The sequence below is a fragment of the Anastrepha obliqua genome, chromosome 1 (assembly GCF_027943255.1).
Source record: "Anastrepha obliqua isolate idAnaObli1 chromosome 1, idAnaObli1_1.0, whole genome shotgun sequence".
Taxonomy (NCBI): Eukaryota; Metazoa; Arthropoda; class Insecta; order Diptera; family Tephritidae; genus Anastrepha; species Anastrepha obliqua.
Genome location: NC_072892.1, coordinates 89,152,505 through 89,177,258, shown reverse-complemented (window position 1 = coordinate 89,177,258; position 24,754 = coordinate 89,152,505). Strand labels below are relative to the sequence as shown.

General features: G+C 35.1%; 1 protein-coding gene across 1 annotated transcript in view; it reads left to right on the top strand.

Annotated features, from left to right (window-relative positions):
- The window catches only part of LOC129235883 (uncharacterized), a 272,445-nt gene extending 267,072 nt beyond the window's left edge, over window positions 1-5,373 (top strand). The window contains exons 15-17 of the mRNA XM_054869947.1: window positions 2,326-2,481; window positions 2,742-3,013; window positions 4,609-5,373. Of these exons, the coding sequence (XP_054725922.1) occupies window positions 2,326-2,481; window positions 2,742-3,013; window positions 4,609-5,355 (1,175 nt within the window). The 3' untranslated portion in view covers window positions 5,356-5,373. The remainder of the gene's footprint in view (window positions 1-2,325; window positions 2,482-2,741; window positions 3,014-4,608) is intronic.
- Window positions 5,374-24,754: the final 19,381 nt, after the last annotated feature.

Here is a 24,754-nt window from a genome sequence, read left to right as displayed (position 1 = left end):
GCTTCTTATTAAAAAAATTTTGCTCACATTTTAGCCCAAACCATGTAAACAAAACTACAAAACTTAATATAAAATTTAGAAAATGTTAACTTGAATTTTGAACTGAATTTCGGATACGCAGTAACCTACTATTTATATATAACTTGGCACTTGCGGCCTTTATTTGATATTTGACGGAGCCCCACCTCTTATTTGTAATGTGCGCCTTGATGTTGTTCCACGGCAGATACAATTTTTATGAAAAGCTTATTAATGGCAGAAATACACTGGCATATTTGCTGTTAAAAACAGCCAACCCATTCGACTACGCTGACCGCCACGGGCCTTATAGGCTCGTCATAATAAGTTCGTTGTGTCCGTTGCAGTAACGAATTTGACTGACAGCGAAATAAATTATGTGTATTTAAGTCGAAGGCGCCACATACATGCCGTACGTCATGCCTGAATGCACTGGAATGAAATAGTTTCATACAACGTAACTTTTTATCTATGGTGTTTTTTATTATATTAAATTAAAGACAGAAAACAAACGGAATTTAAATTAATTGACTCAATTCAAATGCGCCCTTTTATTTTCGATAAAAGCTTGTACAGAAAAGGCTAGGCTGAATCAAGTTGTCCTGAAAAATTAATATGCGTTCCGATCTCGAAGTGAAAGTCGGAACCACCGTCTACGACTACCATAAATTCTATTAAAACTTTCTTTCGCTTCAATAAACACTAACTTTATATTGGGCCCCTGCTTTTCGTCAAGAGTTAGCAAGTGGCGAATAGATGAAGCAACTGATAGAAATGAACATATGTTGGCAACGCGGGAAGAGAGCGGCCTTAAATTACATGTGTTGGTAAGGCAGTGCGTCTGATTGGGCCTTATCAGTGAGGCTTTAGACCTGGAAAGTCTACCATCGACCAAATATTTGCAATACGCCAAATCTTCGAAAAGACCCATGAAAGCACAATCGACACACACCATCTTTTTGTCGGCTTTAAAGCTGCATTCGACAGTACGAAGAGGAGTTTCCTGTATGCCGCGATGTCTGAATTTGGTATCCGCGCAAAACTAATACTAATACTCGCCGAGCCGTTTGATACCAAACGAGGTTTTAGACAAAGTGGCTCGCTGTCGTGTGACTTCTTTAACCTGATGTTGGAGAGCATCGTACGAGCCGCAGAACTTAATCGCTCAGGCACAATTTTTTATAAGAGCATACAATTGTTGGCGTATGCCGATGATATTGACATCATCGGCCTTAACAACCGCGCTGTTAGTTCTTCCTTCTCCAAACTGGATAAAGAGGCAAAGCGAATGGGTCTGGTGGCGAACGAATCAAACAAACATTCGGCGCACTCGCACCCCGTTCTAAGGGTATGGAGCAGGAGCGTGGACGATGACAACATCCGATGAAACGACGCTTGGAGTGTTTGTGAGAAAGATTCTGCGGAAGATTTTCGGACCTTTTCACGTTGGCAGCGGCGAATATCGCAGGCGATGGAACGATGAGCTATATGAGCTTTACGACGATTAATACATAGCGCAGCGAATAAATGCAGCGGCTACCTTGGCTGGGTCATGTCGTTCGAATGGATACAAAAGGGTCTCGAAGTATTCGATGCGGTACCAGCTGGTGGTAGCAGAAGAAGATGAAGACCTTTTCTGTGTTGGAAAGATCAGGTGGAGAAGGACTTGGCTTCACTTGGTGTGTTCAATTGGCGCCGGTTAGCACGAGAAAGAAACGACTGGCGTGCTTTGTTAAACTCGGCGAAAATCGCTGTGGGTGTTACTCGTTTGCTTAGCAGCTTTGTCTACAAACATATTTCAAGTGATAAAAATAATAATATAAAGTTCAAAAATATCTAGTGGATACAATCTCCACTTCTATTGTTTTGGTCACAAGAATTTAACGGCCTTTGAGGACTTTTTCTTTTAAACTAAATAATATATGAAAATGTTTTAAATAATTTATTTTGCCACACTAGAAGCCAGATAGCCTAACCCAAGAGTATATATATCTTTAATGTATTCATCTTGGCCGTACTCTATAAATATCTAATTTCATACGAGAATAATAATCGGCCATACAGCTTCAGACAGCAGAATAGTGCACTTAACCAAGCAATACCTGCAATAGGTTCCGCGTTCAAAACTTCGAGGGCATTTATGCCGAAAAAAAGCTTCTCATAAAAATATGTGAACATCAGCCGATTTCTATTCGTACTCGTATGAATCATTTCTAGTTTCTTCTGAATATTATTATTCATATAATCACATGTGTCTTCAACTTAATGCATCAATTATAATACTTTAATAAAATCTTTCTTTTTCAGATGGACGTATGGCTTCTATCCTACCTCTCGCTGCTCTACTTACCGGCACTCTATTCACAGTGGGCGTTGCAGTACTCTTCGTTGTGGTTATTGCCGTACGCAGGAGACGCTGTCAAGGTGGGCGAAATCTTTGCGACGACAAGGATAAACATTTGGGTAAATTACCATGCATGCAAAAACAAAATTTCAGAAACAAAAAATTGGTAGTAAAGAAAAAATATTAAAAATTAGTCTACAAAAACCTGAAACCCATTTTCGATGGTATCTACCTTTGCTTTCGCTAGCCAACTTTCAATTACCTTTATTGTGATATTTTACACCATTTTTAATTTAAAAATCTGTTTATTGTCTTATTCTTATTTGTACTTGCCGATCACTGTATTTTTCCTTTACATATTTCTTTACAATTCTCATAGGCATGGATGTCACGGTGACTGCTCCATTGGAGACTGGAGCCGGTCATCAACGGCTAGTCGTCGCGTACACTCTCAAACAGGGCATCGAAAAACAACCAGATATTTTGAGTGCGCAAAAGAGTGCAACCGGCAGTGATACATCATCACCGCTGGGAAATAGACCTGGTGGTCTATACCTCGGCGGTAATGGAGCAGCCGGTAGTAATTGCGGCGTAACTGGGAATAATTCAAACTTTACCACTGTAGCCAGTACAAATGCAACGGCGGATTATGTAAGTGAAGTATGAATTATTAATCACAACTGAATAAAAAGAACGTAAACGTATGGGCAGTAAATCTGAAATTAATTTTTGAATAAAAAATAGATTTAATTTAAAAATGTGTATATAAAGCACATACTGATCTTTTTAGCATTTCGCAATATAATGATAAGATAGTTGAAGCAAAAAATACACATTTTATTTGACTTATACGACTTTCCTGGAATTCGTCAGTAAGCGAACAGCGACCACGAAGAAATGGATTGAATCAATTCTTTACGAAGTTAAGGGATGAACTTTCCTCGCTGTGTAATGGTTTTTGTTAATGGTTTATGCATTCTTGTCTTTTGAATCCACATCTAATATTGCGAAAAGTAATCGAACGAAAATGTTTCGGAGTTAATTCCATTTTTTAACGAGATGAACTCTTAACGCCACTGAAAACAGCACTAATATGGTTTCTAAGTGCGGATATGGTAAAATAACCAAAATAATAACAACGCCCGCACGCTTAGCAAATTTCTTTACGCAGGGGTGTTATTTTTATGCTTAGTAAGTAGTCACAGGTTTCCTCTATACGTAAACTTCTTCTTTTTCTTCTTCTTCTTAATTGGCCCGATAACCGCTTAAGCGAGCTTAACAAAGCGCGCCAGTCGTTTCTTTCATGTGCTAACCGGCGCCAATTGGAAACACCAAGTGGAGCCAAGTTCTACTCCACCTGATCTTTCCAACGCAATAAAGGTCTTCACCTTCTTCTGCTACCACCAGCTGGTACCGCATCGAATACTTTCAAAGCCAAAGTGTTTGTATCCATTCGAACCACATGACTCAGCCAAAGTAGCCGCTGGATCTTTATTCCCTGCGTTATTTCTATGTCGTCTTAAAGCTCATACAGCATATTATTCCATCGCCTATGGTACTCACTGTTGCTAACTTTCAGAGGTCCGAAAATCCTCCGCAGAATCTCTTTCTCAAACACTGTAACGGACACCTCATCGGATGTTGTCATCGTCCAAACTTCTGCGGCATACGATAGGACGGGCATGATGAGAGCCTTATAAAGTGTTAGTTTTGGTCATCGAGATAGAACTCTACTACTCAATTACCTACTTAGTCCAAACTAGTTATCGGTGAGAATGCTGGTTCCTAGATAAACTAAGTTGGGTCGCCAACACGCGAGTGCGCCGAAATTTTTGCAAATGCAGCATTATTTTTTTTATAAAAATATAATTCGTACTAGAGCAAAAATCACAAAATTTTTAAAACATTCATCAAAACTTTCAACTTTTTACCCAGTATTTTAAGAAAAGTTTAAGTATTTACTTTTACAATTCTAAAAATTCTCGTCAAGAAAATTAAAGTTTCGGTGAAATTTTCACGAATTTTAAAATTGAGTGTTGTATGGTGTTTTAGGTTGTTTACATTTTTTCAGCGCTGTAAATATGAGTAGAAATCTTAAATATACGAATTAATAGTGTTTAGAGCAAATGTAATAATTAAGTAAATTTTTTTGTTTAGATTTTAATTTTTTTTCATGTGTTTTTAATACTTTCTTTTTGTCACTAATTTCTATTATTATATGTGTATAATTTCTTCTTTACCATCAGGACACCACCACCATCAGTTACAACGATCCAAGCAATACAAACGATCCACTCAACAGTCCACCTTCACAATCAAGCACCTTAAAATTAGGCACCGAAGTACGCAAAAACTATCAAAGTCCACAACAACCACTACTCTACGATGCGTTGCCGCTAAATAGACATGACATCTCACGATACGATCCGCTTGGCCTCAACTATGGTGGCAGCAACAGCACACTAAATTCCGCAGGCAGTACCGGCACCGCTTCAAATAACATAAATAATTCACAATCCGCTGGAGCGACGTCGTCACACCCGTTAATACAAAACAATCTCAGCAATGGGCATTATGTCAATCACCATACATTGCCACACCCTTCCACAACAGCTGCACATTCAAGCCTCCATCTTATGCAACAGCAACAACAACAACAACGTCAATCAACATTGCCGGCCGATGAGCAACTATCGATTGCCGATTATCTCGCAGCGAGTAGTCTAATCGATTATAATTTAAGTAAAGCAGCTGCGGGGCTACCACCCGGCATGACAACTAGCGCTAGCGGTAGCGGAAGTGGTCACATGACTTTGCCCAAAGGCATAGGCATAGGCTCAATACTGGGCGTCAGTGGCAGCAATGGCGCGCTACTATCACAAAGTTCGCACACAGCGAACATTACACCAACAGCAACGATTACACAAAAAACGAATGCAAATCGGAATCATATTATTACAGATACACTACCGGGTCCTGAGAGTTGTGTTTAAATTGTGTAGAGTATAAATATTTGGAGATATTTGGAGATCATAAAAACAAAGTTATATATACTCACTGACACTAATACATAAGTATTTACTAAATGGCGTTTTATGAACAAAAAAAAATAGATTGAAGAGCGAATACTATCAATATCTCCACAAAATAAAAAAAAGACTGGTGCAGAACAAAAATAATTGAAGAGCTAAGTATATTCATATGTATACAAGAGCATAAATGCACACACACACACATGAGAATACACTCATATGAAATTGTTTTGTAAGTATAATTAATATACTTTAGTGCATAGAGATGTATGAGAGATGGAATTTAGGGTCTTGCAATAGAATGGTGACGAAAGTAATAATACGGAAACTAGGAGGCTCTCGTGGATGAAAGTAAAAAATAACAAAATGATTGATTTAGTAATATTTTTTAATCTTACGATTATTGAAATTTAATACAAACATCATTTTATAAAGATTTCCAAACTTTCACTTACATTGCTGATTATAAACTGCCAGTATAAAGTACGCCGCTCTTTCTATTTTTATTTTATATTATTTTATTTTTCTTTACCAGAGTATCAATATCTGCCGTGAGTAAGGATAGGAAACACACAGACTGTTTTTCTTCCATTTTTCACAGCATAAAACACTTCCATAAATCCCTATAAGTACTTAAAATATCCACTAAATATTTTTTATGCATGTCGCCAAACGATAATACTGTTCAACAATTTTAGGTCCATTTCCTGCGGACTCTGTCAAATCTATTCAGCAAAAATGTATTAGCGCCATATAATAAAACCACAAAGCATTTTTGCATTCTCAGGAAAACAATTTTTAAATTATGTACCTGAACGCTTCATTAAAATGTGGAAACCCGGTTATAAAACTTGTATGAACGAAATATTTTCTTTGGACGTATACTCGTATATGTAGTAAAATTTCACGAGAAAATTTTTTGTAGAGCATTTTTATCCATTACCTAACTCAGAATAGTGACGTTTTTGCCCGTTTTTGGAGAATTTTGAAAATAAAAACGTATTTGCGAGGTCGCTAGTGGATTAAAATATTCTAGAAAATGATTTCTTGGAAAATTTCACTATGGATATTTTCAGACTTTTCAGCTCCACTTAGGCCACCGCTCCATTGTGAGCCGCAGGGGCTGGGTTACCTTTTTTCCTTCAGATTGAACCAACCTTTGGACAAAGCATAAAAGATTGTTGATATCTAAAATGTATAGATTATCTATATTCATTAGGAAGCAGGATATTAAATATCAGTTCCTGCTTCTGGCTCGAGCCGAGCATGTGCAAAAAGGGTGTTTTGTTGCAACTCCTTCTCATTCCTACAGCTATGACAGAAATCATGCATGTAAACGCCTGATCTCCTTGCGTGATTTTCTGTGAGACAAGGTTCTGTGAGGGCCCTTACTAAGGTCCTAATTTGAAGTCTAACAATTTTATAATATTCTTGGAAAGACGTAGATTTAGTCTTGGCCATAAATGCCTAGCAATTTCACAGGTGTTGGCACTTATCCATCTTTGATTTACAGAATTCATTAGTGCGTCCGTAACAAGAAACTTACAAGTTACGAGAGGTACCCCCATATACATATTTATGTTTGGCATACAGGTACCTTCTCTTGCAGGTTGGTCAGCCCTACAGTTCCCTGGTATATCTCTGTGGCCCGGAATCCAGCATTATACATATAATACGATATTGTTTAGCCATCTCATTAAGAGATTGGCGACAATGTAAGACACTCCTTGATGTTATTTGGAATGCGTCCAGGGCCTGGATGTCTGATAGAATGCAGCTATCTAGTGATGATATTTTGTTTATTTCTAATCATCTCAAGACTTCATGAATAGAGTTTATATCTGCTTGAAAAACACTACAGTGATCCGGTAGTTTAAACGATTCACTGATAGAAAGCTGTTTATAATATAACCCTGATCCTGCACCGGTGTCCATTTTAGATCCGTCCGTGTAGATCTTAACGGGTGTGTTGGGTGTTGGATCTTCTTCAAGCCATTCCAGTCTAAAAGAAACTTTCACAACCACTGAGTTTATCCATATAGGAGTCTAAAATGGTTGAATGTCTATGTGTGACAGTCTTCGATTCTGAGCTCGCTCTGAGCCTTAAAACGGAACCGGCCGCTGAGTATTTGCAGAAGAGATCCAGGGGTGGCAGATTTAACATGGCGTCCAAAGCGATGGATGGCGTGGTTTTCATGACGCCACATATTGCTAATTCCGCTGATCTCTGCACCTTATTTAATAGATTAAAAAAATAAATAATTGGCGCGTACACTTCTGTTAGGTGCTTGGCCGAGCTCCTCCTCCTATTTGTGGTGTGCGTGTTGATTTTGTTCCACAAATGGAGAGACCTACAGTTTCAAGCCGACTCCGAAGGGCAGATACTTTTATGAGGAGCTTTTTCATGGCAGAAATACACTCGGAGGTTTGCCATTGCCTGCCGAGGGGCGACCGCTATTAGAAAAATGTTTTTATTAATTTTGCTTTCACCGAGATTCGAACCAAGGATCTCTCTGTGAATTCCGAATGGTAATAACGCACCAACCCATTCGGCTTCGGCGGCCGCTTTATTTAATAGATTAGAATAGGTTTTTTTCTGCAGTTTTTTTTTTGTCAGAGGAGACTCCTCCGTTACCCTTGTTACCCAGCTAAAAGAGTTCTTCAGTTTATCAAAACACTCGATCTCTGGAACAGTTTTTAAGCGCCCTAGTAGCCTGAAGTCAGCACGCCTCTTCCATGCCGTGCAGGAACATGCTGATCCCCTTGAGTAATTAGTGGCATGACGACCAGACTAAATTTGCATAAAAAGAATATCAACGTCTTTCATAGACATTTAAATTGCAAACTCACGAAGCAACTACCAATTCCGTCATTGCATTTTTAGCAGGAGGTGGGTTTTTTCTAATAATTTTAAATTAATTAGGTTAGAAACAGAAAATTTACTTGGGGGGTCTTTTATATCGCCCTAAAATTGTCATCAAGAGGTGGAACATTGTGCCCCAAAATAGCTGTTGCACTGTGCAAAATAAGGAAGAAAACTCAATATCAATAGATTGTACTTGATCTGATCCAGCAGAAATATACTATCGTGTAATTCAGCCAATCTGTAATGCACTCTAAATCATTATCTCAGCACAACATAGTTTATTATTGACCTATGGGATGGTGCGTTCCTGTACGCAATTATTTACATTATTTAATTTAAAAAAAGTATAAACTGGCAAAGCACAAATTGCAATATCACTCACTATGTGAGATTTACTAAAAATCGCTTGAAGTTAAGATTGAAATGTCGGAAATATTTTATGCCGACTTTGAGCTTCAACACCGAAAGAAAAGTCAGTATTTTAGGCATTTTGGCGATATTTGATTAAATCTGACAAATAGGCGCTGGTTACTGCTGATCCTTGATTGTTGAGAAATTGAATAAAATTACTAAACAATACTGGCATTAGATGGTGTTATGATAATATCAATATCATCAAACTTTCGTTAGCTGTACGTAACATTGAAGGCTTTATTTTTTTGTTCGATATGATATAGAGCATTTTAAAGATAATTTCGTTATTACTCTCTCATACTAATCTTCATCCCTATTACTAAAAGGGGAGAATCGATTTTTGCACGCTACGTTTGGGCCAAATTTTTTACCAGCAAAATCGTTCACCATAGACAGGAATAACGAGTCTCCATGCAGCCGTCGAAAAAACTCACGCACCCTTAGTCATTATATATTTTTTGAATACAATTTTTTATTATTCTTATTATTATTTATTAGAATAATATAAAATATTACACTAACTTAAAAAGAGTACACTAGCTGCTTGTGCCTTCGATGCCAACAATTTTTTAATAAATTTTATTTTAATATCTTTTCATTTAATATTTTATAATTTTCTCAATGAAAATATGGTTAATTCTTAAAAAAACGCCTTTTGAATTAAAATTCCGAGCTGAATAAGAAATTGAAAGAATTCATAAAAATTTCCAACTTTTTAATCAGAATTTTTAGAAAGCATTTTATTGCGCAGTTTTATAGCACATTCATTTTTTTATAACATTTTAAACTTTCTTCCAAATAAAACACATTTTTATATGCAGAAAAATTCAACACCGGTAGCAAACAAAAACTTGCCCAAAATCAATACGATTTTTGAGGCGCTTGAAATTTCCACTTTATTGCACTAACATCAAAATTTATATTCGTTACATCTAATATTTATATGGATATTTGTTTTGCATACACCTTTAGTTTGCCATTTTGCAACTATTATATTACAATATTAGTCACTACGTTTTTGTCTTTACCGAAGAAATAAATATGGCGTATTTTCCGTTTTTTGGTCCATATGTGGTGTGTGCTCAAACAATACTGAGTAAAGAAATCAGAAAGCTATGTGCGAATTGTTTTAGTACCAAATCTCACATTTCTAACGCCATGTAGCCTATTCTCTCTCTTCTATTTCAAAAATAGTGCATTTCTTTTTACTACACTACACAGAATATTATCTCAGTACTGCCAGTAGATAGCTCATTTTTCTACAAACTAAATAGAAATAAGCTTTGAGGTGAGCCGAATGAATGAATTGATCTGCATATTACTTTTAGAATGCCTCTAATAGCAAAGTGATCGTTCAAACATGACATTGGTTCCCAAGCTACTTTGGGACTATCTGCAGAGTAAATTATTTAATATTAGGCATATATGTACTTTCCGAAAGGTATATCTTAGATCATACCGAAAAACAAGTTCGCCTTATATCCCTGAGTCTGAAATATTTTTGCATGGTAATTTGCTTTTTGTTTAGAGGGTCGCCTTCTTACATTTCTTGTGTAACATATATCTCCAGCATTCATTTTAGTCTGATTTTATAGTATGATATGCCGAAGCTTTTGCCTTAAGTGAGCCCAATGAACTTTGGAGCAAAATACATCGATATATTAAACTCTAAACTCTGGCTGCAAATGCCGAAGATTTGATGAAAAACGTAAGCAGGAGACCACTACTTACGACCAAATAAGCTGCTCATGAAATTACTTTGAAAAAAAGATTTTAGTCTCAACGATGCACGGTGAACTTTTTTTCTTAGAAGGGGGAGCCATAAAGTTTGTATTTTAATTACTTTCTCCCATTACTTCCACAAGTGGGTATTATTTTGACATCCACTAAAGCCTACCATGCTCGATGCATTCCTATACGAATTTCACGCAGTCTTGAAGGTATCCAGCGGTACAATGCAAAGTTATTTTTAGTATAGTGTACCATCTTAAGCAGCATTCAATTGTTACTAATGCATTACAGTTATTGGCAGTTCTTTAGCAAATTTTATCAAATTTTGCTAAATTGAGTGCCAGAAAATTGAACTAATTTTTATAGCCTTACATAGGTTTTTGCTTTACGTAAGTATTACTTTCATCACCCTAAGCATCTATTTACTTTTCTCTGCCTACTTTTAGAAATAAACGAAAAAAATTAACGACATTATTGCATAAATATGTAAGTAAAAAATTCATAGTTTAAGCGGAATGAAAAAACCTATAGATATATGTAGTGTAAGCGGCAAAGTTCAGACGCTCAGACTAACAAATACGAAACAGTAAAAACAAAAAACTGCAACAACAAAAATGAGTTAATAAGTTATAAATATTTAGGAAATTGTTAGTTACTAATATTATAGTTTAATAGTTTAATTGCTACGTACGTACATACATACACATGTTAGTAATTATTGAAATGGAAAGTAAATTTAAGTGGCTAGCAGACTTTCAATAGCTGTATGTGTGTGTATTTAGTGTGCTATGTTTTATTAGAAGCTAATGCAATTATGTATATTTAATTAAGCAAAATCATACACGAATGGAAATTTAGCAAAAGCCTGCATGAAATAAATAGAAGTCAAAAAGGCGTTAAATATTCCGGTGAGAAGTGAAAAATTTCCAATAAATATTTTGCACATGTAAATAGTTATATAAATAGGTAAATGTAGTAAATACATTGTGTTTTCAAAGCAGTTTAGGTTAAGTTACCACACACAATTTTTTTTTTTTTTTGCGTATTTTAAACATATCCACTTTCATAAACAAAAAGTCAGCAGCTGACTCTACGAATATGTAGCTGCACAAAAATATTTGCGGTCATCTAATTTGAAAGAATTTTCGTATGCATTTGGCTTTTTGCAATCTCCTGCCGTAGTAGTACGAAACATATCAAGCAAAATTATACACCCAGCTCTTAAATTACATATCTGAGAATCCATAAACTTTTCTCATAAGAATAGTATTCCATTTTCGGCCTAAATGATTTACAGGCAAATGTTTAAACTCTGACAAGGAACTAAAATATCACACATACATACATACATGCATACATATCTATAAATAGTGCATACAATGTACTAAGAAACGTAACAGCGGAAACGCTCGAGTATGCAGCGCTCAAATTTAGCCAATGTTCACCCAATTTCAATTGACCTGGAAATTGAAGACAATTTGCATATATACGTACATATAACCGTACATAGTATTTTATTATTTTTGCTTTTGCTGTACACTGCCAATTTTTACCGATACATACATACACACAAAATTTCCATCTTCGCCATTTGCATATCCAATAAAAAATTCCACGAATACAACGACGAGATGCTTTATAAATCTCCATATATACAAACATCACATTTTATATAGTTACGGATTTACGAAATTGCATAGCAAAATGCGCCAAACCATTCGTCTTTTTCATCTGCACTAAACCAATATGTACCCTACAGTCAAACGTACTAGAGTTGCACCACAGAAAGTACCGCGATAAGTTATGGCACATTGATATTTTGACCAGTTGCGACCTTTTTTCTTTTGAATATTCATTATTTTTACAAAATTACAGCTCATTAAATAACTAAAACCAAGTTAAAAATTTGTATACAAATTAGAAAAATTCAACAAAGTTTTCATCACAATTGAGAGGTTTTTAATTATAATTTCTAGAAAAATTGTTGGTATACAGTTTTATGGCTAATTATACTATTTTGCGGTAGTAAAGTGCAAGTGAATATGCAGAACTAATTCTTATGCATTGAGCGTAAAATCTTGGTGAGAATTTTTCCTCTACAGGAGCCTGTTAGGAATAAATAATAGAATAGCAATGAGATCGAAGAACTTATAAATGGACAAAACATAGTTTGTTTCATGAAGGCGCAACGTCTTCGGCGGTAAAGGCACGTAGTTCGAATGGATGACAACAGAATTGCAAAAAAGACTTTTAACTCCTGCTTTTTGGGTGGCTGAAACCGCAGACGGCCATCAAGAAGGTGGGCAGATAATGTGAAAGACTACCAGCCTAGCATAAACGTACGAAGAAACCAAGCAAGGAAGTGAGACGTATGGAGCGGAATAGTAAAGGAAGTTCGAGCGCACCCCGAGCTAAAATTGCTATTATATGTATGATGATGTTGTTGAAAGTGCAAGTTTGAAGTTGTTGAAAAATTTAACTTAATCTTTGAAATTCTTCCCTGACGATGTTGCTCAGACACTTCTTGTTATTGACATCTTGTATCTATAAAGAAAAGAAGTAACCTAAATTACAATCCTGAATATTCTTCTATGCTGTTGAGGAATGCTTTGCTGGAAGCTCGTAATCTTGTTCTCCCACTTCTCCACAACGGCGGACATACCTATAATATATTTTTGTGCGGTATATATGACAACTTACGCCTTGCTCTCCTTATTTTAACTTTTGAGATGTCGGATCGAAAATATCCAATCAATTGTTTGGTCTTTGATATGTTATAGTTAGGCTATGTCTTTCTGAACATCGCGCAGGTTCCTAGGCCCTTCCATCACCTACATATAATACTTCGGCCGGGCTTAAGGAGGATCTTGGTTTTTTTGTAACTAGTACAACTTTAGTCACTTTCGCGCTAGTGTAACCTTTTCCATGCAATGCATACCGGTCCACGAGCGAAAATATTTGCCGAGTACCATTGTTTTTTACTACAGGGTATGCATGTGAGCCTGTGTGTGCGTGTAAGCATGCGTCAGTAAAATTTTATGTTAACAATAAAAAACTTTAAAAATACGTTATTACCATTTCCAAAGTTATATTAGACACGTTCTCTATTTGGCTTCTTTTTTGGCGTAAATTGCGCACTTATCTTACAATTGGAATGCGCTTTCTTTTTTCACTGCAACTACTAACTTTGTATGTATGTATAAGTAAGGGATACATACATATATCCACGAAGATTAATAATTTTTAGGTGCACTTATTTTAACTTCACTAATACAATTGGAGTATAAACATTCACTATTTCTCTGCTTTCCGGATCGGTTTAAAAAAGTTAACGAGACAGTTTCTTCTCTCAACAGGTTTATCGATTCCAAGTATGTTCGAATTGATTCCTTTTACTTCGACTACTCAACGCAGCGTTTTGAAGCTAACAAATTTTATTGGAGTGGAAATGATGAGAATTATTAATTTTTATTATTTGTGGATTAGAATATCAAATACAATTTTTATAAAGATGCATCCACACTCTTGGGCAAATGAAATTTTCTCTTCTAGTAGTCGACATAATTTCAGTTGTATCCATCTTCATATATTTTTGATGAAGATACTGCGAGAAAAAGACTATTGAAAAAAACGGGAAAAATGTTTCTATGCTGCGAAGAAAAAAATATTTGTAGTGATAGGAATGATTATAATATTCTTATGGAAAAGTAATACAAAGAAGATATTTAAAAAAGAAATCACTGCAGGTTCAAAATTTGGGCAATGGTTTTGATAGTTGGTTTTACTTAATTACGACCTTCTTTTACTTACCAAAATTTAATATTAGGTAAGTTTGATAAACAAAAACAAACAAAAACAAACAAAAATAAATGAGGAATGACCAAATTTGCTAAAACTCAAACAAAAATAAAAGAAAAAATGTAGATTTGCTAAAAAAAGTCAATCAAAAAAGAATGTAATTTCAAAATTGAAGACGTAAGGTGGTTTCTAACTGAGCGCTCTGCCATCACAAGGAACATTTTTACACAGCGTTTTCTCGAAAACTGGTACGCTTATGAACTATTGTAGATAGATGCAGTCAGACAAGCAATGGAACGCATAAAAGCCAAAATAAAAACTTTCATTACTCAAAATCATGTTTTTTTAGTAAAAAGGTTATTCAAAAACAAAACTGGATGATTAATTTTGTGCCACCTTGTACATGTGTGAATGTTTTTCTATCAAGAAATCGCTATTTTTTATGTTGGTACGAAAACATTGAATAACATTGAATTTAAAAACAAAAAAACTGATTTGTATAAGTGAGGTATTTTTATTTGGTTTGGTTATTTACAATTTATTAAAACTATTTTTTGAATACAATATCAATCAAGAGGCCACCTTTATTAGCAATCACAAACTGCGTTTGTCATCACCTTGTAAAGCATTTCGGGTTTTATAGCGTCGATTTCGGCATGAATGTTTGCCTTAAGGTGATCAATAGTCTGCGGCTTGTTGGCGTAAGCCTTACTTTTCAGATAACCCCAAAAAAGAAGTCCGGTGGGTTAAGTCAGGTGATCTGGGGGGCCCGGAAATTTTCGTTGCAAAAATTCAACTGTTAAATTCGCAGTGTGACATGGCGCACCATCTTGTTGAAACCAGTAACCGTCTAAGCCTTTCTCAGGCATTTGCGGGCAGACATAATAAGCCAACTTCCATCGATATCGGTTTTAATCGACCGTTTCGCTTTCTCAGTAAAAATATGGTCCAAGGATGGTTTCGGCGCAAATTCCGGCCCAAACAGTTACTTTCCGGTCATACAATGGCGTTTCATGGATCTCGTGTGGATTCTCAATTCCCCAAATGCGGCAATTTTGGTTTATTCACGCTGCCAGAGAGATTAAAATGTACCTCGTCAGTCATTAAAATTTGCTTCCAAAAATTGGGTTCAGTGTCAACCATTCGAGCGACTGTTTGGCCGTATTCCAAGTGACGTGAATGGTCTGTCAGCAATATTCTTTGTGTTAATTGCACTTTATGCGGAAACAAATTTAAATCATCCTTTAAAATGCGCCGCATTGTGGTTTCACTGACGCCAAAATGCTGAGCAAGTCGACAATACGACACTGTTGGCTTCTGGGCACCGCTCTCCATCACTGCTTCAACAAGTTCATTTGAACGTCTTGGTCGTTGATAAACGGCACGTTGACGATCTCCTACTGTCCCCTGCTCAAAAAAATTCGACACCAAACGACGAATAGTATTGTCAGACGGTGCCTATTTGCCGCGATGATTTTTGCGATACGCGCGTTGAGTTAGAACAATGGAACGACTGTTTTCGATGTATAGCGTCACTATTTCAGCGCATTGTTTCGGTGTAAAACGATCCTTGGTTGAAATTGTATGGCATTGACGTATCGAAAACATGTATGCTGAGGTCGATCGGTTGGTAAAAGATGCCGACATAAAGGATGGCGCACCCTGTAGTCTTCGAATACCCCCAGGCCAGACATGTTTTGCGGCATATTAGAATGCTTTGACTATGCTCGTGAAAAGAAAATAATTGTTCTGCATAAAGCCAGCCACCATCTCACTTGTAAATGTTCAGCACCTATATTTTATTTTTTGCATATCAACACAGGGTCGATTTCCTGCCGATTTCTTCTGGCGGAAGTTAACCTCCCAATGTTCGTTCTCACTTAACATGCCATTTTAAGCTTTTTTTAAACCATGTAAAAAAATGATGAATTTACTGAACCATTTCGGTTCTAATGCCCAGATTTAAACTAAAATTCCAGCACTTTTCACTGTTAAAAAAGCAATACCATTCTCCCTTAATGTATGATTTACGATAGATTCTCTTGGTTGGTTGGTTGAAATGGTGATTCATTCGGGCTATCTCTAACTTTTTATTATCTGGTGTTTTTTTTTTATTTAGCTGAACAGTTAAGACTTGACACTTCTGAGTCATTATGCTTTCAATTAGGACACGGTACTTGCTCCAAATCCCTCTTAGCGATGACTCATTAATTCGTACACACAATCTGATGCAAAATTTTCACAATTTTACTAGTTGATGATGTCGCATAAACAGTTAACTCTTGCATTAGTGGCCTTTCGGACATAATTTTGAATACTTTTGCTACTTGGTACAATTGTTTTCTGTCCGTTATTCCTTTAACAAATCAAAACAACTTACCTTCTGCTCAAATATTGATAACGTCTCGTTCATATTTGAGTAGAAGCTATATGATTATAAAAAAATAACCATTACACCGTTTGCTTATAAATATCATACTGCTCATCGACAATCCAATACGTTAGCAATAAAGAACTTCGCGAAAGTAATATAGCAATAACAAGGGCAACAACAACTATAGCATAAAAGCTTTTGAGTGCAGCATAAAAGTTTTTCCCTTCTCCATTAGCGAAAGCAAAGCGTCTGAGGTGAGAGTATTGACTGTGAGCAGGCATCGAGGACCTACAATTGCTGGAAAATGACAATATGACGACAGTAAATGGAAAAGTTTTTAATATTCGTATAAAATGATTTATGAATACACATATACATAGGCACGTTTGTGTGTACGTTAAGATGGGTCGACTCTTTACAAAAAAAAAACAAAAAAAAAATACAGGAAAACCTCGATATGACGAAGCTCCAGGGGTCGGACAGATACTGCGTGATATCTATATTTTCGATATATTTATAAAATATCAAAACCTCAATGCAACGAAACGTTCAAATTTTGTTCTAAAACTCGTTATAAATAAGTTTTGTTTTTTTTTTTTAGTTTTTATTTTCAAACAATAAAGAAAAACATATGTACTATGTACATCATTAAAAGTTTTGAATTGATGCAAAAATATTTCGTTGATTAAGTTTGAATAAAACAATCGATTTCACTACAGATATCGAATTCTAAAATAAATAACGCAGAGTAGAAAAGTTTGCCCAGAAAAATGTTTGAAGCTTTTTTATTCCAATTTTTCACCGTAAGCAAATCGTTATCGTTTCACTGGATAACTCAATTTGACCAGAATTAAAACAATAGGACAATTTGCACTCGGTGCGCGAGAACCGAACTGTATTCAGAATTCACTTTGTAAAGGCTTTTGAGTCGACACCTCTTTATATAGATGATTTTGTGAACGAAACCTTAACTGGCAAAACATCCCGAATATTTTCGCTAAATTTACGCAGAAATTGTGTATAGAAAATTTCGCAACAACGAGCTTTTCCAGAGGACTGAGCAGAAATATTGTTATATTGAGTTTTTTCTTTTATCAGTATTCGTTATATCGGGGTTTTACTGCATAAACAATCACTGCTTTATTTCAAACCTACCTGTTTAGAACTTTCTAACCACAAACACAACTTTTTTAGGACTGTTGCGACATAAAAATATGTACATATGTATACTCCTTGCATGTTGGTTCAAATGAAAAAGGAAAAAAATACAAAATTATATTTTAATATTTTTGTTGTGCAAATTTCATTGAAAACGTTTCAAAAGAAAGTTACGAGTATTTGTTCGTGCAAAATACTTATATGAAATACCCCTAATTCTTGCTTGGTAAATACTTGCGAGCTCACAATTAGTAGTGTTTGCTGACCATCAAAAGGATTTCCCCAATTTCGTTAATATTAATCAAAAAGTGTTAAATGAAAATAAAGAAAAATATAGAAACATTATCTAAGTTTTAAGTAGAAACAAGGCTTACAGCTGTATATCTGTACATGAAAAATTTTAAAAGTTATGGTTTGATTTAAAATTTTTGAAAAGCTCTTCAAATTTATAGTCCCCTTAAATAAAAAAAATTATAATAGCTTTTCACTTTATTTTGAATTATAATTTTTTAGATTTCGTTAGTAATACCGCTATTTCTAGGTAAGCACGATATCAAGAAGCGATCTATTTAAGTCTTGCCTCGAAAACAAGTTAAGGGAATCAATTTCAAGCACTTTTTAACTACATAAACTGGCACTATTTGCATCTGTAAATATTCTGAATTTTGCGCACATAGATACATACATATATAATCACCTTAGATGTTTAATGTGGCTAAATTTCAATTCAAGCTTTGATTTTCTAAGTCAAGTGGTCAATGCAATTACTTTCCTCAGCTATTTGAAAACTTAAGTCTTTGTATGCGCAAACAGTGCTACGGTGAAGGTTTAACATGTAGTTAATGTGAGAAATATAGAAATATAAAGGGTGATTTTTGAGCTACTATCTTTTTAAACAGTTGGTTTAAACAGCTGACGAACGTTTCGTGATTTGTTTGACAGTGAACATCTTCAGTTTGGTCTATAATTTAACCATGAATAGTCTTACAAACGAACAACGCTTGCAAATCATTGAATTATATTATAAAAGTGCGTGTTCTATTAAGAAAGTTTAAGATCCACTCTTTTATCGAAAAATTCTGTTCAGCGACGAAGCTCATTTTTGGATCAATGGGTTCGTAAATAAGCAGAATTGTCGATTTTGGAGTGAAGATCTGCCAGAAGAATTGCAAGAGCTACCAATGTATCCAGAAAAGGTCACAGTTTGGTGCGGTTTATGGGCTGGAGGTATCATTGGGCCGTACTTCTTCAAAGATGCCGCGATTCGTAACGTAACTGTGAATGCTGAGCGCTACCGTGAAATTATATCCAACTTTTTTTGCCCAAAATGCAAGAGCTTGACTTGCAGGGCATGTGGTTTCAGCAACACGGTGCCACACAGCACGCGTAACAATGGACTTGTTGAGAGGCGAGTTCGGTGAACATATTATTTCGCGTTCGGGACCTAACATTTGGCCACCCAGATCGTGCGATATAACGCCTTTAGATTATTTTTTGTGGGGCTATGTTAAAGCTCATGTCTATTCAGGTAAGCCTGCTTTAATTAACGCATTGGAAGACAACATTAAAGCATTTATATGTGAGATACCGGCCGAAACATTGGAAAGAGTATACCAAAATTGGACTAAGCGGATGGACGATTCGAAGCGCAGTCGCGGTCAACATTTGCATGAAGTAATCTTACGTGTGTTTTTTTGAAAAACTGTCCTATAGCTCTTAAAAAATCACCCTTTAGAACTTTTTATATTTTCATTAATGGCAGTAATTTATTTATTTATTTATTATTACTCTATTCTCAAATTAAGATTGGCAACTCTGAGCGGCCTGCAATACTCTCTTAACTGTGAGTAATTTCGACTCTTACGGCATAGGGAATTTGATCTAAAGAGAAGCGCATGAAAGGAAAACAAAATGTGTAATGCGGGATTAGTTGAATGCTATCAGTCTTCGAATCAGTCGTTGTTCAGACGGTACGATGTATATATCGTATATCAGCAACATAGTCATAATAGTTTTTGCGACCTCTGTGGCAAGCAAACCCCTATCACATCCCCTGTTATGTCAGCAAATCACCTGATTCCTTCAAAATCGCTGAGAGCCGGTAATGGTCTGATATTGCCGACACCTTCTGTATTCCCTCTATCGTGCATTAATTGTTTCTTAACCTCAGTTGCCGTTATATATATCATATACGCGATTGTGCCCGCTAATTTTGTTTACTAAAAAAAAAAAAATAAATAAATAATTGGCGCGTACACTTCTGTTAGGTGTTTGGCCGAGCTCTTCCTCCTATTTGTGGTGTGCGTCTTGATGTTGTTCCACAAATGGAGGGACCTACAGTTTCTAGCCGACTCCGAACGGCAGATATTTTTATGAGGAGCTTTTTCATGGCAGAAATACACTCGGAGGTTTGCCATTGCCTGCCGAGGGGCGACCGCTATTAGAAACATGTTTTTATTAATTTTGCTTTCACCGAGATTCGAACCAACGACCTCTCTGTGAATTCCGAATGGTAATCACGCACCAACCCATTCGGCTACGGCGGCCTTGTTTACTACTTCATATAAATCAGTGGAATGAATTAAAATTTTATTAAACATCAACTATCGATTTTTTGGCATTTCGACTATTTTTCATCATCGATTGTGCCCAAACAGCGACCTATTCTAAAGTATTAATGCAACAACAAATACCACACCTAACTGATTCTTCCATTTTCAACAATGCAACATAATGTTGCGTTTCCACTTTTCGTCGAGACACTGCAACTGTAGCTGCCACACACTTAAAGCGCTGCTACACACGTACTTAGTTACTTGTCAACTTTATTCGAGTATTGGGGAAATCGGCTGCACGCGCGCACATCTGATTGCTCTACGCACTTCCTTCATTGCCTAGGTAGCAAGAGAGATGGGAAGAATTTGGGAGAAGAAGATAAGAAAACTTTGTAGAGAAGGCATACATATACGCAAATGGCAATTTGATGCAGATGGACTCGTGTTGCTATATTCATATTTGTAAGAAAACTATTATGCTCCTATTTTTGTGAAGGTACTCTTTTATGCCGCCTTTAAACAACAAAAGTGCAATGCGGGGAAACAAATAGCTCAATAACTCCTACTTGACTTTTTGCCCACCGACACTTAGCTACGGCGACCGTCTGTATTCTCGTGCTCACATGTTTTGTGTTCACCATAAACGGCTTAAGACAAAAAGTTATGTTTTTCAGTTCTTTTTCTAAAGGATTTTGATTTCATAAGTTCGCCCGAATTTTTTTATAAATACCCTTATTTTTTGAAAGCAAAGTTTGCGATTGAGTCACATTTCTAAGTTGTATGCATGACTGTCTTATGTCAGTTTTCCAAGAAACATTCAATTTATATACTTATGTTTGAAGCTTCGGTCGCTATTTATATCTTACTTCTAAACATAACCTCTTATAGAGTAATTTCTACACCGAATTCTGTTCATTTTACTTAAGTTGTTTAGGATATATAAACATTTTCTCAAAGAAAAGTAACTGAAACGGATCTACATTTCGAGGATAAATATCATGATAGAGCATTCTATCTATAGCTATATAAATAAATATGTAAATATTCTTCTTCTTCGTCTTCATTTTAGCCCTTGGTGAGCCATTGCTTCATTCACAACCTTGCGCCATCTGCCTCTATCTAAGGCTACCTCCTTGCACCGCCGCACGTTTAGCTTTTCAAGACCAACTTTCACGTCTTCGAGCCATCTCTTTCTGAGGCGTCCTCTTCTTCGGCTTCCAACAGAGCATAATTTAACCTCCTTTCGAGTTGTTCTTTCCTTGGGCATTCTAAACACGTGTCCGAGCAATTTTGTCCTCTGAGATTTTATATTATATTTAAGTAATTATAAATAAATATTACGATCTAAAAGTTTGGTATTATGTGAGGATGTGATTGAGGGTCCATTTTATTCATATTAACAACCTTTAGTATTTATAATCAGTGTTGCATACCAAATTTAATTCACAATTTTTACTATTTACGGCAAACTTTTGCATGAGACTGTGATGTCTGTCCTTTCAGCCCAGAAAGTCACAGAAAATCGTCATCGCCGATTTTACCGACAAAAAAATTCAAAGTGCAACATAAATTAAAAGTACCTCGCATTGTTATCATTTGGCTGGTAGCATAGTGAGTCCAACCAACATTTCTGAATATAATATTTTCGGCTCTTATTTTCGTAACTGAATGGCGAAGTTGTTCTAAGCAACTAGAAGAATGGATTCATGACCTAACACTGCAATTTATCTCATTGATTGGTTGCCTTCTCAATCTTTTTCTTCCTCAAAAGTTGATTCACCAGAAGAACCACCTTCTTCAAAAGCATCAGGATAATATTCTACTCGCTGATGTGATATTTTATAGATATTTATATATAATTTCTTCCTTCTTCATGTATGAAAGGCTCGGATCACTACCAAATTATTCACACTGTTTTAGTTAACCTATTCGGACAAACCTGGTTTTTGTAAGAGCGTATTTATTCCAGGAAAATACTACTTTTTTTGTTGCATGACATCGCACGAAACACGACTTAACTGTCCTATATGAACTTACGCAAAATATTTATATAAAAATGAGCCGGCCAAAAAAGTTATTGATTTGGCATACAATAAAATAATATGGCCAAAAATTCTATTCGAGAGTCGTAAGGTTAAATAAATTTAAACCAATTTAGATTTTCATACTAAAAAATAAATAAAATAAAAATTCAATAATAATTTTATGAACAAACAATTTTTGCATATAAATGCTAACAATGGAATTGCCAGATGTGTTAAATATTTATACGCAACCATATCTCATTTGTAGAAAAATAAAACAGTTCAAACATATAGAAATGATTGAATCATATCAGCTGCTATTTGATCTTCCTCAATTACAAAAATGAATACTATTTCAAAAGGGTTGACTCATTATTCTAATTCTTGTAGTTGGAAAATGAAAAAACCCAATTACAAGAAAACAAAAAATTAAAAATACATAAATTTTCATAGAGATTTTAAAAACCCATCGTAGCCGAATGAGTTGGTTCGTGACTACCATTCGAAATTCAGAGAGAAGGTAGGTTCGAATCTCGGTGAAAGATCAAAATTAAGAAAAAGTTTTTTCTAATCCGGTGTGTATTTCTGCCATGAAAAAAAGCTCCTCTTAAAAAATGTTTGCCGTTAGGAGTCGTCTTGAAACCGTAAGTCCCTCCATTTGTGGGACAACATTAAGACGCACGCCAGGAGGAGGAGCTCGGCCAAACACCAAATTATATACGGGTTGCCCATATTCGACGAACCCGACGGATTTCGATGACTCTTTGGGCCCATTCCAATCGACGAGGCTTGTCCGCAGGCAACAATATTTCCGTCAATTGAATCTTATTCGGGAATAAATGCAAATCAATGCAAATAATTCGTTGTAAAGTGGTCCGAGCAATGCCTAACTGCTGCCACAAAAAATTAATTAAAGTTCAAAATATGAAATAAGTGTAGTCAAAATTGGTTAAAATATTGTGGTAGTATAGTTTTTTCGCGATCTGTATGAACATAGGAAGTGTGCAACTAATTTTTCAACATCTCTGAAAATCGAACTTGTAATTAATGTGATTCTAGTTTAAAAATGCAATGATTTACCTATTTATTTATTAATACGAAATATAAATATAAACTTAGTTGTCATGTATAAAAAATATATACATACCTATGTAGATAATTTTGATATAAAACGAAGTTCGCATAAATATGCTTCTATAGCAGAGCGAAAAAGTTCACGAGAAAATTGACATACATAATTTCTTCACCGAATCTTACTTATTTTTCTACAACTTGAAACCATCAATGAACAATACATTTTTTTTTTTAATTCGTACTGCATTAAAATGTAAGCCAAACATTTTTGAGAAATACCGCTTGGCCGGATATAAATAAGGGTTGTTTCCGAAAAGTAAAACCAGATTGAGTTGGTTTTATTCCATTTTTGCTTTATACATAAACATATACTGAATATGTTTCAAGTAAATTGTCTTTATGTACAATCTTATAGTGAGGGCAAATTAATTTTTCATTTAGTCAATAATATATTTCCAAAAGTAACGATTAAGAAATATTGTACATGAATTGCTTAAATCGTAATAATAAATGTAAAATAATTGAACATATATAAGTATACTAGATGTGAGTAGATTCATACATATGTACATATACATAAATATTAAAATAAATTTGCAAAATCCAGTTCAGATAACGAAATTGATAAAAAAATAGATGCAAAAGATATTAATTGTTAATGTATTGTAAGTAATTAATGACGAAGCAAAAATAATTATACAAGGAAACTATTTACTATTTAGACCGTAATAATAATTATGATAATAGTAGTAGACACTAACACAGATGCATATCTATTATACATATATAAAATTAATAATTAGAATTAAACCTACTGTTACATCACAGTCAAGTGTAGAAAAGGAATCCCTACAAATCTGAAAACATATACATACATACCTATACAAACACCTAACTAAATACATACATACATAAATATAATATAATATATACCACTTTTAGAAGGTAAGCAATTTGTGAAAAGTAAGACAACTAATAAAATCCTCTGTAAAAATGCTTAAAAATTATTTGTGATAAAAGTAAAAAAAAGAAAAAAATACATACATACCATAGTGTATAGCGCAGATAATAAACAAAAATTATTAAGTAAATATACGAGTATAGCATAAAATTATTGAATTATGAAGCAGACATGCTGATGTGCAAAATAAGAGTGTTATTCTACTCTACTGTAATGAAATGAAAAATGCAATGAATAGGGTAATAAAAATGAATTCATATTAAAAAAACATACGAGCACTTTAAGTGGTTTATGAAGGATAAGATAAACATTTTTTCGGTAAGTATACTTTTAGCACTAACTAATTTTAATGCTACTTTCATCACACTTATTTCTTTTATTTCTTTAAAATCAACAGAAAATTTG